Below are 17,049 nucleotides of genomic sequence, written 5' to 3'. Positions count from 1 at the left end.
AGGAAATAGAGAGTTTGTCATAAATTTCACTGGGTTATCCCTTTCACCCCAAGAGATCTCACCAGAACTTTAAAAAATCATGTACTGGTAGCTAGACAAAAATAAAAAGTATATGGCACATTCGTACTGGTGGGAAGGTGATATAATGATTTTAATCGTCGATGAAAACACTACAACCATAATTAATTTTGCATACAAGGCAAATAAGGGCCCAAATGAAGACAAAACACACACACACACACACACACACACACACACACACACACACAAGCTACAGAATAAAGATATAAGACGATAAAGGAAAAGACCGTAAAAATCCAGTGTACCAGGAATGATGATGAAGCCAAACCATGACAGTCATACAGAAAACAAACGAAAAAAAAAAAAATGAAGAGGGCACACAAAAATAAATACATGTAAAAAAATATATATCGAGTCAGCCCAAAAACATAAGAGCAAAATTACCATCATAAAACAGTACACACACACACACACACACACACACACACACACACACACACACACAAGGACCGTACGAGGAACAGGTGAGTAAAACCACAAAACATAAAGAATAGTAAAAACACTACATACAAGCAGTCTGAAAACAGACTTATCACAAGACCACGAACAAAAATACAGTTCCGACGGAGATGAGGCCTGCATCGTTATAAACAGCAAGCCAAAACCACACACACACACACACACACACACACACACACACACACAATCAAGCACCATCCATCCTTTCTGCGGTCCCCTGCAAAAAAATAAAGGAAGGATTGACAGAGGCGAGGGGGAGGGGACGGTGCACTAGCGGTACCTTCAGTCAACAGGCTAGCGGGAAAGTGACCTCAGTATTGCGCACACACATACACGTATCACCTCCCAAGTACTACACTGGATGCAGGCACTTGGTTGTCCATTGCGGTGTGAAGGTTCACTGTTCTATAGTGCATAGTACTGTGAGGAGAACTGTTGCTTCCGTTACTCTCTCAACCCTGTATCCCGGACTGGGGTCCGTTTGAGGATTTTACTGTGGCTGCTTATCAAAACTGAATAAACTCCTGCCCTAAACCTTCATTTTCTTCTCAAATTAATGAATGTATGATAAGCCGCGAGATATAAACAATGCTCTTCCAAACTCTGATAAACTGCTTTTCCTATACACACGGGAATGCAGCATCCACCTGTTTAGACAATCATCCCTTTTCTGCTTCACCCCTCATAACAAATAATACATGGAAATATAAAAAAAATACTTAAAAATAATAGATGAAAACCTCTCACGAACTATAACAGTGCACAGCAATTATTAATACATGAGGAAATCAGAATTGCACAAATAAAAATCATCAGTCCCACGGCTACAAAAAATACGATTAAGTACATCAGCCCTCAAGCTATCGAGAACAAAAGTGCAACAAGCGTTCGTGGCGTAAGAGACCACTGAAAAGCGTACCTCGACGGCTAACTTTAAAGAAACTCTGGGAAAATTCACCCCCAAAACACGACAACGCTGAAGGCTGTGAGAGTACAGGACGAAATTAAAAACTAAATATCACGAGCAAGGAGTGAGAATGTGCGTGAGGCGTTCCGGGAGTTTTTATACGGATTTCCTTCCCTCCGTTGACGTGGAAAAAAGGGAGGCGACAAGCTGGTGAAAGGTGAAGTTTCTCATACCGTGGTTAACTAAAATGGGGGCAAAGCTTTTTGTAAGTACTTAGTCCCTTCCCTTTATGACGAAAGGTTTCCAATAAGCTTGATAAAAACGCCTTACAGTCACTACGATACACACATGAAAAAAAAAAATAATGTATACATTGATGAATGAAAAAGAATGAATGAATGAAAGAAAGAAAAAGACAGTTACCTTACTTAACGGTGTATACAACTAAAAAACGAAAATTCCACATACCGACGTTACCTAAACAAGGGAGCAAATGATTTTAAATAATGTGATGGTGAAATCAGTCAACCAAGAGGAAGCAAATTAGCATGGCAGTCTGGTTTTTCTGTTAGGGTGAAACAAAATCAAACGTCTCACTGAACGCCTAAGTGACTAGAGTGAAAATCCAGACGAAACAACAAACTGGTAATGAGGTAGGAAAAGTGGCCATTAGGGTGAGAGTGAATGCTTCCGTGCAGAACCGACGGAAGAAGATTGCCGTAACCCAAACCCTAAACAACGGCGCAAGGGAACCGCCAACCTAGCTTAGCCTCTCCCTCTACTCTTGCATCCTTCCTTCCTCCCTCCCTCCCTCCTCTCTCTCTCTTTCTGCTCACCTACTACTATTCTCATTTTCCATCCTTCCTCCTTTCCTCCCTCCTCCTTTTCTCTCCCTTTTTGCCCGCCTCCTACTTCTACCAAGTTGCATTCTCCCTCCCTTCTCTCTCACTGCTTTCGCCAACCCCTTCCTCTCTCCCTCCCTCCCTCTTTTTCTCTCAATCTGCATGCCTCCTAATTCGCTCATCTTGCACCTTTCCTCCCTCCCTCTCCTTCTGTCCGCCTCCTATCTCCATCCTCTAGCCTCTCTCCTCCTGCATTTAAGAGAACCACTAAATAAAAACTGCTGCAAACACTTACAGTACGGCAAGAGTCAACAAAATAAAGTCGTCTGTTGTTACTCAAAATACAAATGGCTTTTTTACGTACAGACAGCCAATAAGGAAAAGAACACTGCCTGGCGTCCCTTCCCATCCATTCCCCAGAAGAAAAAAATGGGGGAAGAGGTTCTCGGGCCGAAAGGATTAATGCACTACCAGGTCATTGTCGCGAACCACATAACACCCGGCCATACGCTCCACCGAGACACGGAATGACTTCACTTTCCACCTAATTAGAGGGTGGGGGGGGGGGTTCAGAGCCTTGCCTCACTGACCACAAGCCTGTCCCAACGACGGAACGGTCCACGGCCACTCAAAGGAAAGGGAAATGTCTCATGAAGAGGAAGACGAAGAAGAAGAAAAGAAGTGGAAGACGAAGAAGACGAGGAAGAAGAAGACAGAAGAAAAAAGGAAGAAGAGAAGAAGACTTTGTATAATGCCTGTCGATTGCAATAAGGCCATTAAAGCAGACGGCCAATATTTAATAAGGCCCATATTCTGTGTAACGTAGGACGCCTCGTAGCACCTCTTCCTTAGCGATTTATTCTGAACATTACACCTCACTATTCTCCTGCACGGTTCTGCTGCAAACCACATCTATATAACAATGCTATAAATGCTGTAGCAAGGAGGAGAATGTTCAGTACGTAATATGCAAAAAAAAAAAAAAAAAAAAAAAAAAAAAAAATCGCTTAAGAAGTGGAGATACGAAGCCTCTGGTCCCACTTACAATATGCATCAAAGTTGCAGCTGTTTTACATCCAAGTTCCTAACTGCACTTGGATGAACTGAAACAAGGGGAAAACAAACTTAGCTCACCAGTCTGTTCGGCACGAGAATCGAAATCAGTCTATTCTAGTTAAAGGTCTCATATAACTCCGCCAGCACGCGCGCCAGAACGTGTTGGGGGGTAAACAATGTGTAACCACAAGCACACGTCCCCATTACTGTGCCACGAATAACTGCACTAAGGTGATGACAAGACAATGCAATGAGAGGGTTGGTGACGTGTAACCACCCACCCACAACTCCCCATGGCCATGACTATTAATATTTACAAAAGAGAGTCCATGAATGCAAGGTTTCAAAAGACATTCTGAAAACTTGCTTTCCACATCATTAGACGGCGATTGTTAAGAATATGCATGGATAACAAATGGTTTTCTCATTTCTATTCCTATAACGTAAAGTTCATATTAAGTTTTATTTATCCAACACCTCTATTAACGTATTCGTATTTCTGTTTCTTTGTGATATTAGTGTTTATTATTATTATTTAAATAAAAATGATACGGTACGATTATCATTATTATTATTATTATTATTATTATTATTATTATCATCACCAAAAATGTATCTCACTGCTAAAGAACGTTCTTGGATTTGACGTTAGTACTCAAACTAGTAAGAAATGATAGATAAAGACGTAGTGAGAAGTGAAATTGTTATGCTACTTATTCAGAGTCCAACTTTCTTGTTCTCTGGACACGAGCGACTGTTATGGGGATCCCTTTCAAGACCGGGTCTACAGCATGCAACAAGAGGAACAGGACATAAAAACTCGGGTCATCCAACCTTGCACGTATACTGCTACAAACACAATGCTTAAAACAACTTAACACAATACACTGTACAGATTAAAAACACAATACAAGACAGGAGGACTCAGGTTGGGCTGCTGGTGACTGGGCCAATCCAGGTGTCGTCCGGGTGTGGGAGGGGTCCCGTCAGGTGTGCCTTCCCTGGTGAGGCATGGGACCACTGTCAGGGGCCGGGTCGTCTGAGGTGGGCTGCTGGGCGGTGTTGAGGAAGGCCTTTCCCTGGTGGGGCATCGGTGAGTAGGTCGGTCCTCGGGACTGGGGCCGAACAGGGCGAGCAGGAGCGCTTCCCTGTGACTGCTCTTGAAGGAGAACTGCTTGTCAGTGGGGCTGAGGAGGTCGTGCGCTGGAGTCCTGGGGGCACCCCTAGGTGACTGAGGGCCACGGTCTCGCCTTGGTTGGGCCACCGTCCAGAGCTGTCTGCGGCGTCTCTTCTCTCCGGATTCTGACAGCGAGGAGCAACATAGCGACACTGGCTGTAGGGAGTGGATCCCCAGACTCACTATGGGGCCACTCCAGATCTCCCCCAGCTGCAACTTCGCCGGGGGGCTGGCTCTGTGAAGACAGCGAGAAGGGTGTCCCGTTCAGCCTCTGGATGGGTGAGGCAAGCAAAGGATGTCCTCCATGAAGGGCGTCACAGGGGTAGCAGACGACGGACGTACGGTGGCTGATCCCTCCCCGGCATGGACGGTTGCCGTCACTGCAGTTCCTCTTACCCCTGGGACAGCAGGTGAAGGGCGCACGGTTGCCAACCCTTCCCCAGCATGGACGGTGGCTGTCGTCGTGGTCCTACTTACCCCTGGGACAGCAGGTGAAGAGCATACCATGGCCGACCCTTCCCTGGCACGGACGGTGGTCGTCGCCGTGGTCCTCCTCCCTGTGGAGGTGGCAGACGAAGGACGGACAGTGGCCGTTCCTTCCCTGGCGCAGACGGTGGCCGTCATTGTGGTTCTGCCCTTCTCTGGGATTGCAGCTGAGAAACATACGGTGGCCTATCTCTCTCCGGTGTGAATGGTGGCTATTGCCGAGGTGCTGCTCCCAGTGGAGGCTGCAGGTGAAGAGTGTATGGTGGCCGACCCTTTCCCAGCGCAGAAGGTGGCTGTCGCCGCAGTCCTGCAGGGGATAGTAGCAGAGAAACGTACAGTGGCTGACTTCTCCTCAACGCGGACAGTGGCTGTCATCGGGGTGCTACCTGGGGCTGTAGGAGTACAAGTCCCACCCCAATCCTGGCGAGTGCTGATCTGGCTGGAGAGTAGTATGCCGAGGCGGCGTTCCTCTGGCTGGCTCCGTTGAGGGGATGAGGGGCGCAAGGTAGTGGAGGACAAAGGCCCGTCTAGCCTGGGCACTTTGTGAGCCATATGCGCCTCCCTATGGTCTACCCTTGGGGTGGGTGTTGCAACACCCTGTCCGTGGTCCCTCCTTGGGGTGGGTGTTGCGCAACCCCGTCCGTGGTCTCCCGTTGGGGTGGGTATTTCAGAAATCAGTTCAGATATTATGTCTATTGCTTCCATAATAAACAGTCAACGCCATTTAGCATTTCAAACCAGCACCCAAACCCACACCCACATCCACACACACACTTGTATCCAAGCACCAACATTTTTCAATTTGGAAACATCTCTATTTTTTGCTCACACAGACATAACTCTATATAACATACACACATGCATATACGTAAGTACACTCGCTCCAGATAGTATCGGTGCAGAATATGTTAAATATTATGACACACGGAACAAAGGAAACTGGAAATTGCGGTTCTGTCCTCCCACACGCAGGCATCCCAGACAATAGATGACTACTATATCAAATACCTCTTGTGTCCTTCATAATGAGTAGGGAATGGCCGTGATACAGGTATTAACGGGCTGTGACTGCCACATGGTCGAATAATTCCGGATGGCATCGGACCCACAGTGCACCGATACTTTCCGGAGCGAATGTACACACTGTTCACAAATAAATACACAAATGCAAACATACATACACACACATGTATACATATTCTCTCTCTCTCTCTCTCTCACACACACAAGGTTTATCGTCCTCCACTGCACCTCCCAGCAACACACAAATACCCACAGAAGGCCAAGAGAAACTGACATAACAAATAACCTCATATGCTTTATCTTTTCCCATGCACTTTCTCATCCTCTATCATTAAGGGACTTTCTTGCTCCTTCACATGCTAACCATCCATTGTCCTCCACTCTGGCAGTCACTTTCTATATTTTCTACCTTACATTAATTAATTTTAACCTCGTATATTATTCCTACACTCAACAATTGGCTCGTATTCTCTGCCTCACCCTACTTCATAATCTTCATCCAACAGGCTTTTCTTATTCCCTCATCAGCTGCCCATCTTCACTCTGGCAGTCACTTTCTATACTTTCTACATTACATTTAACTCTGTGTGTTATTCTTACAGCTTTCTGCAAATAACCTCATATTCTTCATCTTTCCTCACTCCCTCAGCGTCAACCATTAGAGATTTTCTTGCTTCGTCTTCAGTTAACCACCTATTATCCCTCAATCTGGTGGTCACATTCTGTAATACATTCGTTTTCTCTTACCTAGTTCATTACATCTCCAGTCATGAACAAATACAGCATCTCATATTGTTTACTCTCCCCACTTCCTCACCTTCAGGGATTTTCTTACGCCTTCACAAGCTAACCGCCTTTTATCCTCCACTCTGGCTGTCACTTTCTGCGCTCTCCTTTTTCTTAATCTTGTTTATTATTCCTAATCATTTGCAAACGGGTTACTTTCTGTTATTCATTCTCTCTCCTCTTTTGTGGACTCACCATCAATCACCTGAATTAAAACATCTCCATCCACTAATCACCTTTTCTCAGTCCATCAACTTATCACATTTTCTCAGTCCATCACCTCATCCAAGCTTCTTCACATTATATTTTTCTTTTACATCTCCTTAACCCCTTTAACCTACGGACGTCTTCTTGTTTTATTCTCGCTACCCTCAGACGATCACGTATAGCTTTGGAAATCCCCCTCGTAGTAAAAGGTTTAGTTAAGGCTGTATCTAACGCCTCCAACTCCAAAAGTCTATATTAAGCTAAAGAAAACCGTCTGACTAAGGCATGAATAAAACAGAGAAAACATTGTGATAGTGAAGGAGGCGAAAAGGATACAAAACGTCATCGTCATGCAGAGGTTAACATTCCCAACACGCACACTATTCTTGTCACCTATTATACCCCACCATCTCTTATCTAACGGCCTTCATGAGTATGTCCCCTCACTATTAATCTCTGTCACCTCTCTCAATTCACCAACCCTTTCAAGCATGCCTGTTCACTGCATCTTTTGCTGCTGCCTGAATATGCGAAATATGCATACTTTTCATGCTTCCTTTATCAGTACATTTACTACAACCCGTAAAAGTCTTCTTCCATTTAATGATTTTCAAAGTGTGTGTCTCTTCATTGTTAATCTCTGCCACCTCCCTCAATTCCCATTTCTTTCCAGCATGTCTGGTTTATTACAGCTTTCTTTGTCATCTAAACATGGATATTATTCGTGCCTCCTTTATGACTACCAATTCTAACACTATACAGTTTCCTCTGCATAATGACCAATCAATATCTCAATTTCCCAACTCTTTTTTGCGTCTCTCCATTTATACTTTTAACTCTCTATCCCCTTAAGCAATCGCGACATATTTACCGTTCAGTCCCCCTTACATCTACCAGCACATTACCAACCATTATCGTCTTCTTTTATCTCATGACCTTGAATGTACATTCCTTCACATTTAGTCTCCCCCCCCCTCTCTCTCTCTCTCTCTTTCTCTGTGTGTGAGTGTTTACCAGACATACATTCCCCCAATCCCTTGGTCTCCTCTGTCCAACATCACTGACTTACGGCGCAGTTTCGCAAGCTGCTTCCCCCCCCCTTCTCAATTTCTTAGTTTCATTCTTCTTTCTTTCTCCTACATTTCTTTCTCTTATTTACAAAGAGAGTCAAGCAGGAGGAAGCCAAAATCAACATCCACTAATTTCCTGGCGCCTGAGTACATTGCCTTTGAAAGCCTGGAGGTCATAGGCAAGGGGAAAAGCCAAAAGAAAGCACACTGTTTCCAAGCTAACCAACGGTGTAAATAAAAGTCTAAGACTATCGGTCAACTCTTGCATTAGAACTCTGGTAAATCCGCCCCTCCGCCCACCCTCCTCCCGTCTCTCTCTCTCTCTCTCTCTCTCTCTCTCTCTCTCTCTCTCTCTCAGCCACCACCCTCCCCTGAGGCCTAAACCTGTGGCAACTGAAGCAATTGTGTGATGAACCTGAAGGCATGGGGGACCTTCGAGGATTCACGCTCTCTCCCTTATTGCATCATATCTCCTTCATAATTATCAGACGATGATAGACAGGGATAAGAAAATAACTAAGACATGCGCGAAAGTCCATCACCTTCCTTGCAGCCCCCCAAAAGGAGAGGCGTTGAACCACTGCCTCATTCTCAAGGGCAAAGTATGGGGAGAAAATGGCAATTATTTTTAAGCATTATAGTAACCACTTAAAACTCTCTAGTGCAGTGACTTTTTTTTTTCCTTCTCTCTATCGTTTTCTTTTTTCTACTGTCAGACAACTCCAGTCCCTTTACTCATTTTTCTCATTTTCTTCATTTTGCAGCTCCTTTCTCTCAGCTCAGTGCCAGAATAAAACAATACAGTAGTTGAACGTCCTTTCTATACAATTTTTTCGTGATCAGCATCACACTCTGGAATTAATCTCATGCTACAGTTCAACATTTAAGATGAATGGAAGGTAATTTTTCGCCAAGTAAAAGTGAACACAGTATACAATTAGTTGAGGGGAGACTTCCTGTAAGGAACGGGTTTAGAAACAATGGACAAATTAGTTACTTCGGACAAATTATGTAACTTACCACTACTTCAGAAACAAAAAAATCAATATTTCGATCAATATTACCAATCAATATTCCTCTCATATATACAGCAATCGCAACCTCCATTTCCTAATTCTCTTCAAACATCCCACCCCTGCGTAACAGGACGTTTGCACAGGGGCTGAAATTTGCCTGTCTGCACCTCGGTAACAGAGCAAACAGCAACGTCCGACATCGGGGAAAAATATAATCATCATCATCATCATCATCATCACCACTATCCTAACCCTATTCCCCACTGATAAAGGAGGCAGGTGGGCTCCAGAAACAAAAAGTAAAGCACAAAATTAGATTCGCTGCACACTGGTTCCATGTACTAAATAAAATAATGTGCGAATGGGTGATACTTCAATTTAACTTACAATAATAGGTAGTTTTTCTAGCAACTTTATTCCTCAACATTTTCATAGCCACAATCTGGTAATTTATTTTTACCATTGAAGCAACTAGTAATGTAAAAGACAAGGGACAGAGGGAGGTAGGAAGCAAAAGTGCGAAAAGAAGATCGGTCATTCAGGAAAGATCTTTAAGTCAGGATTTCAAGCACTTCTTTCAATTCCTGCTGATTCAAAACTTTAGCGTTTAAACACACACACACACACACACACACACACACACACACACACACACACACACACACACACTTTTACTAATGCTGTACAGCTGGTAAACTGCATGGGAGAAGGGGGAGTTAAAAAGAGTGTAATGGAAAGATCGACCACTCAGGAACGGTGTTGTAAAGACGAGCATACATTCCGACTGCAACGAGAAAAAAGACTGAGACTGATATGCTACAAACAGGTACACTGCAATTGGTTATAATTTATAAATTCTTTGAAAAGTATTTATTGTTATCAGTATTAGAAAACCGCTCATCTGATATATCAAAATTTAATGCCGAACAAGTTAAGTCTTCTAATACATCCGATTTAGAAGCTCATGAGGAACAGTTGTATTATGTACAGAACGGGGGGGGGGGGAGGTTCAAGAGCTCTCACTTTATTTACACCAACTGTTCGGCCTTCGTGTATAAAATAAAAACTAAAATAAATCTGACTCCCATAATACTTTAAAATCGACTGTCCCAATTTACGTGAGGTCACCTGCTCCCGTAAAAAAAAAAAAAAAAAAAAAAAAAAACTATCCGCATATGTACGATCACTTCCTCCAGCCAAAATATACCATTAAGCTAACCATTACCGTCTGTGTGTGTGTGTGTGTGTGTGTGTGTGTGTGTGTGTGTTCTTAAAAGCACACACACCACTTACACATGATGTCTGCGGTTCTTAAGTACAGCTTCACACGCACATGAGGTCTCTCTCTCTCTCTCTCTCTCTCTCTCTCACACACACACACACACACACAAGCATCAACACTCTCTTCAATCTGCATATAACCTTCCCATTTTCCGCTCACTCAAACATAACCATATACAAACACAATTACCCAATCTCTCTCTCTCTCTCTCTCTCTCTCTCTCTCTCTCACACACACACACACACACACACACACACACACACACACACACAAGCATCAACACTCCCTTCAATCTGCATATAACATTCCCATTTTCCGCTCACTCAAACAACCATACACAAACACAATTACCCAATCTCTCTCTCTCTCTCTCTCTCTCACACACACACACACACACACACACACACACACACACACACACACACAAGCATCAACACTCCCTTCAATCTGCATATAACCTTCCCATTTTCCGCTCACTCAAACATAACCATATACAATTACCCAAACTCTCTCTCTCTCTCTCTCTCTCTCTCTCTCTCTCTCTCTTTTACATTCATGTGGTTGTAACATCTAATTCACAAAAACAAAAACACAATCACATGCACCTTCCTTTATGTCAGGTAAAACTTAAAAAAACATTGTTACCCATATATAACCTCTCTATCCATCATCCCCACACAAAACCCCCTTAACCAGCAAACACATCCACCTCTATCACCCCTGAAACACAGCCATCACCATCATCATCATTGTTGCAGTAACTTGCGAAATAGCAAGTCAAACTTTTTTTTTTTTTTACATAAACAGGGTGGTTAACAATGGATTATTTTGCAGGTCAGTACAATCATCACGATCAATTACACTCAATCCTCTTCATTTCCACTAAATCACGTGGCCTCCATCATCCTCATCACACCCAAACCTACTACCTTCACTAACATTCAGTCATATCCACTATCTCCAATACACAGTCTTCTGCACCACCTACATATCACATTACCCACTGCACTCAGAAACACCACCAACACACACAAACTTCTCCACCACCTCCATCACATACAACCTTTTCCCCCATCAGAAAATCCCATTATTCCACACACACACACACACACACACACACACACACACACACACACAAAACCCCTCCACCACCACCATTTCCATTACATACAACTCTTTCACATACAACCCTTTCTATAGTACAGTACATACAAACCTCTCCACCTCCACTATTCCACATCTCTATCTCTCTCTGTCCCAACACCTCCCCACACTGTCCTCTCCACTACACAGTCCCCCTTGCCACACATATGTCTCATAATCCCTCCATCAATAACCCACTCCACATCCACTCAGACATTCTCCATCAACACCTTTTCTCCCAAAATCCCTCTCCACCACAACCAATTATTCCATCGCATGACCTGTTAAATTTCCATCACTTCCACCTACACATAACTAATACTGTTTGTACACTTAATCAAACATCCTCCACCACTTTTACTAAAACCAACCTACCACAAAACTCCTACATCAACCCCACCTAAACACAACCATTTCACCTCCACTCAACCACACACCCATCTCCACAACCACAACCCTACACAACCCTATCAAACAAAATGCCATGCTGCCCAAATCACTTAAAACTACTTATTCATTTCCATCCACACAACCACAATTCCTCATCCACTCAGTCACCACCACCCAAAACAACTCCACCTACCATAACACTCTGCCATCCCAACCACTCAAGACCTCTCCTATATCTCATGTCCACGCACAACCACTTCTCCACTTGCACTTGAACATAATCCTCCACCACTATCGCCATTATCTCAACCAAATTCTACCCTTTTCTGCCCCTCATCACCCACATAATCCTTCCTCATCATCACTAATATACAAATCTTCTCCAATTCACTTTCGCCACCACTATCACCATCTCCATTAAGCCCATCCCCTTTTCATCTCTGCCACTCAAAATAATCCTTCCGCTTTTCCACCATCAACCTTCCCCTATCTCCAACTCAACTCACACATCTTCCATCATCAATACCACCATCTCCACCAAACCTCATCTCCTTACTGCTAAAACCATTAAAAAAATCATTCCTCTTCATCATCAATATACAATATTTCCATCTCCCTTCAACCCATGCATCCTCTACCATCACCACCACCTCCCCAAGCAGAATGCAAAGTGGATGGCATGAGATACGAGGATGGAGCAAGAGTGGACGGGGCAGAAAAGAATGGATGTGAGACCTGCTTCTGTCTGCGTGGCAAAATCTCATGCACCAACCACACCTGTGACACACCTCCTGACACTGAGGGCTGCACACCTGTCATGCGAGAGGGTAGCTGCTGTCCAGTCAGCTATGTATGTGGTGAGTGGTGGATGGTTCAATGGAGATGGAGGGAATATTTCAGGTATACTCTTGGGATGATACTGACTGATTGCAGCACTGTTAGTTTTAACTAATGTCATAAAAGAATGCCCTCATTTACTGGCACCATTATAACCAGGCAGCTCTGTTATCCTATCCAGTTATACAAATACCTCTCATCTCCCACCCTATCCTGTCAAAGATGATGGGCTGCAGAAGGCAGCTCTAGTCAGCAGTCCACCAGTTTCATGTCTATATGAGCCTGGAGCAACAGCAAAATGTCTTGATGAGCCTGGGGCCACATCATCAACATCAATAACAACTATAACTGTACTCTGTAAGATGGTGAAAAATAATGTAAAGTGTGAATTTTCATTGCATTGCTATTTCCCATACTGAAACTTTTATTATTACTTTACCATATGTACATGAAAAAAATATAGTACTTAAACAAAGAACATCATGGTCTTGTTACCATTCCCCTCTTTAGTACTGCTTACTGTCACCCCCTGGAAGAAATCAATTTCTACCACGTGAATTCAGCCTTCAGTCAGAAACATCAACAAGATAACCTGCATTCCAACTTTCCAGTTGTTAAACATAGCAAGCATTAAGGTAATAGTCTTAAATGTACTGACATTTCACTCTTTCTTTGCAGATGGCAAGAGTTTCTCAGGTGACCTGGATAGCAATGTAAGTATACTCATGAGTGAAATATTTTTGTAGAAACAGGCAAACATAATGGTATATATTTCACAGAATAACCCAGCATAACCTATAATCAATAAATATGACAAAATACCATAATCATCATCAGCAGCAGCATCTTAATTGCATTTCTCAGTACTACAGATGGAATGGACAGGATCTACAAACAGAAAAGGGATAGCAAAATGACAAGAGAAATTATTGTCACAGTAAAATGAAAAGTATCATCAATAGGCAACAGCACTACATACAGTAGCAAATCTAATAGTGGTGGGTGGTGGCACATGACTGGGGAAATATGCTACATGAAGATGGGCTTTATGGGTTAATCAATGAGCTCGTGATCAAGGATGTCACTCAGAAATTGAATGGGGGATGCAACAAACACATGGAGTTGGTGAAGAGGAAAGGGACAAGATGGGCTTGGATGGAGGAGGATCAGGGCAAGAGTACATTACGTGAATACAGTGCAAGTGTTGTATGTTGGGCAGTGTTTCGTTTTTTTCGTTTTCGTTTTTAAAGGCTCCAACATGCTTGCATGTGTCGGCCTTGGTCACCTAATGGCGGCTCTCCATGCTGCACGATCCATTGCAGCCTCCCTGTTCAGTCCCTTAACCCTAAGGTCACACTTAATGACCTCGTCCCATGTCTTTCTCGGTCTACCCCTCATAACCCCACCCCCAATATTAACACTTCTCACCTTCCTCACCCAACTATCATCCCCCATCCTCTCCACATGTCCAAACCACCTCAATCTACCTCTCCTCATCACAACACCAATACACTCCAGTCCCATCCTACCTCTCAACTCTTCCATTGTAAACCCAGCCCCTCCAGGCCTTGGACGCAGGGACGCACTGCACATCCACCTAATCATTGTCATGTCTGTACGTCTGAGCCGGCGAATGTCTTCCTCCTTCACTGCCCAGGTCTCACTGCCATACAGCATTACACTCCTAACACACGCTGCATACAAAGACCCCTTAGCACGTAGGAGAGCCCCCTCAATGTCAGGAGAGGCAAGAGCTCCCTGAACTTCTTCCAACCACTTCTCACCCTAGCCACAGAGCTAGCTCCAGCCCCACCTCCAGCACACAACATGTCTCCTAAATAACAAAACTCTTCTACACACTCAAGAGATTCACCAGCAAGTTCAATTCTTTCACGTCTGACGATCTCCACCTGCTCACCCCGGCACGCCGTACACATAAAATCAGCATTATCTCGCAGTCTACCTCTGATACCACTACATCTCTTATGCACCCATTCATCACACACACCGCACAAGATGGAATTACTTCCCACGCCCTTGTGGCAAACTGCACATGGCCACTCTCCCTCGTCTTTGACAGTACCGCCACCAACCCTAGATATCATCACTTTTGTTTTATCTGCATTTACCCTTAAACCCTTTTGCCCCATACCATCTCTCCACTTCCTAAACCTTTCCTCCGCCTCCCTTTCACTCTCTGCAATCAACACCAAATCATCAGCATACAACAACTCCCACGGGAGTCCGTTTCTAAAGTCACGTGAAAGGGCTTCAAGTACCATGATAAACAACATGGGACTCAAGACTGACCCCTGATGCACACCAACATTCACGGAAAACTCATCACTCAAATCTCCATTCACTCTCACCTGGGTGTGAGCACCCACATACATGGCCATAACCACCCTAACCAGCCACTCCTCCAAGCCAAGCTTTCTCATTGCCCACTTCACCACCTCTCTAGGGACTCTGTCAAAGGCCTTTTCCAAATCAACAAAAACAAAATAAAGATCCCTTCTCCTACCAATATATTTTTCCTGAAGCTGTCGAACAATGAATATGGCATCAGTGGTCCCCCTACCTGGCATAAACCCAAACTGCATCTCATCAATATTCACTCTTTCTCTAATCATACCTTCTAAAACTCTCTCCATTACCTTCATTATCTGATCTAAAAGCTTTATACCTCTATAATTCCCTCTTTCCAGGGCATCACCCTTCCCTTTATACACATTTACAATTACACTCTTCAGCCAATCATCTGGGACAACACACTCATAAATAATCCTATTTATCAGGTCAGTGACTAAACTCACCCCTATATCGCCTGAGGCCTTCAACATTTCGGCAGTCAACCCAGACGCACCTGCTGCCTTCCCCACCCTCATCCTGCCTATTGCCTCACTCACAGTAGCAGTATCAATCAAAGGCCAAGGGCCAGACACTGGATCTGCTGGCTCCAAACCTTCCCTGTCCCAGTCAAACTCCTCATTCAACAACCGGTTATAATGCTCTCTCCATGCATCTTTAATATCCTCACTGTTCACCACCACCCTTCCTTCATCATTCTTCACACACTGCTCACCTATGATATCCCGATTATCCCTCTTCACCTGACCTGCCACCCTAAATATATTTTTCCTTTCCCCATGATTTAGGTGGTAAAAGGGATAAAGTCACAGTCTCATCAAAGAAATTTCATGTTGACAGCAGGAAATGAGAGAGGTAGGAAGGACACACTTGGATGTCTGTGGGAAGATGCGGGAAAGACAGGAGTTGTCATCACATACAGTCAGCGAAGATATACATTATGAGCTGAACAGTAAGGGCATGGTAATTGTTCAGATGAAGTTTCCACCTACAAAGAACTAGGACAATAAAAAACAACAGAAAGTAAGCACACTCCACAATCAATTACTAATGACTGGTGACACACACACACACACACACACACACACACACAAATCTCACACAGTATACAAAAGCAACATAACAAAGACCTATAGGTATCTCTGCTTGTTCATGAAGTTATCCAGAATTTTTCATTTTGTGGGATATTTACCAATTAAACAATTCCTAAAATAAATCCTGAATCATAATACCATACGCCTTTATGGAAGATAGTGAACTACAAAATCATGGAAGCATACCTGTACTGTGAAATGATATCTGATCTTTACAAGTCAGAGTATCATAATGATGGAATCAACCATGTAATGAAAGTTCTGGGATAATTTGCCTTAACTGCCTTAAAGCAGCCCCATGTCATCAGGACCCGCATCATAAAGGTATTACCAGGTAGTCTAACAACAAAATAGACATCACTGTACAGAAACCATTACCCAGCACAGGTACCTATAAATACTACTCTCAAGACCATATACTGTACTTACCTTGGATGTGGTTCTTTTTGAGAAACAAAAGGAGTGTTAATATTTCACCATCGAGCCATACAAACTTCACTGATACCTCCTACGTCTGCTAGTATCACTGCCACCCTACAGGAGAAAAGGAAATTAGGTGACAATGAAATACCACCATCATCATCATCAACATCATAAACTTTAATCTTTTATTTGTTCACTTCACCTCATACTTTTAACAAAATCTTGCAAAATATGGCTTCAGCACAGCTGAGACATAGTCACATACATGAACACTAAAGATTGCATAAATACGGTCAACTAACTTAAAATGCACTCTCCCATAACGCTGATCACCTACAATATGCAAGCACTTGGTCATGTTCTAAAAGTTACCACAACACAGTTATATCCATAACATGGG

At 43.5% G+C, this 17,049-nt stretch overlaps 1 protein-coding gene across 1 annotated transcript in view; it reads left to right on the top strand.

Moving 5' to 3' along the window:
- LOC145412081 (uncharacterized) overlaps positions 1–17,049 on the top strand; it is a 156,192-nt gene that overhangs the window by 122,118 nt on the left and 17,025 nt on the right. Inside the window, exons 7-8 of the mRNA XM_080281999.1 lie at positions 12,585–12,782; positions 13,441–13,475. Of these exons, the coding sequence (XP_080138125.1) occupies positions 12,585–12,782; positions 13,441–13,475 (233 nt within the window). The remainder of the gene's footprint in view (positions 1–12,584; positions 12,783–13,440; positions 13,476–17,049) is intronic.

The sequence above is a fragment of the Coenobita brevimanus genome, chromosome 92 (genome assembly GCF_032717465.1).
Source record: "Coenobita brevimanus isolate Jiangsu-jjx chromosome 92, ASM3271746v2, whole genome shotgun sequence".
Classification (NCBI taxonomy): domain Eukaryota; kingdom Metazoa; phylum Arthropoda; class Malacostraca; order Decapoda; family Coenobitidae; genus Coenobita; species Coenobita brevimanus.
This window is presented reverse-complemented; position numbering and strand designations above follow the sequence as displayed.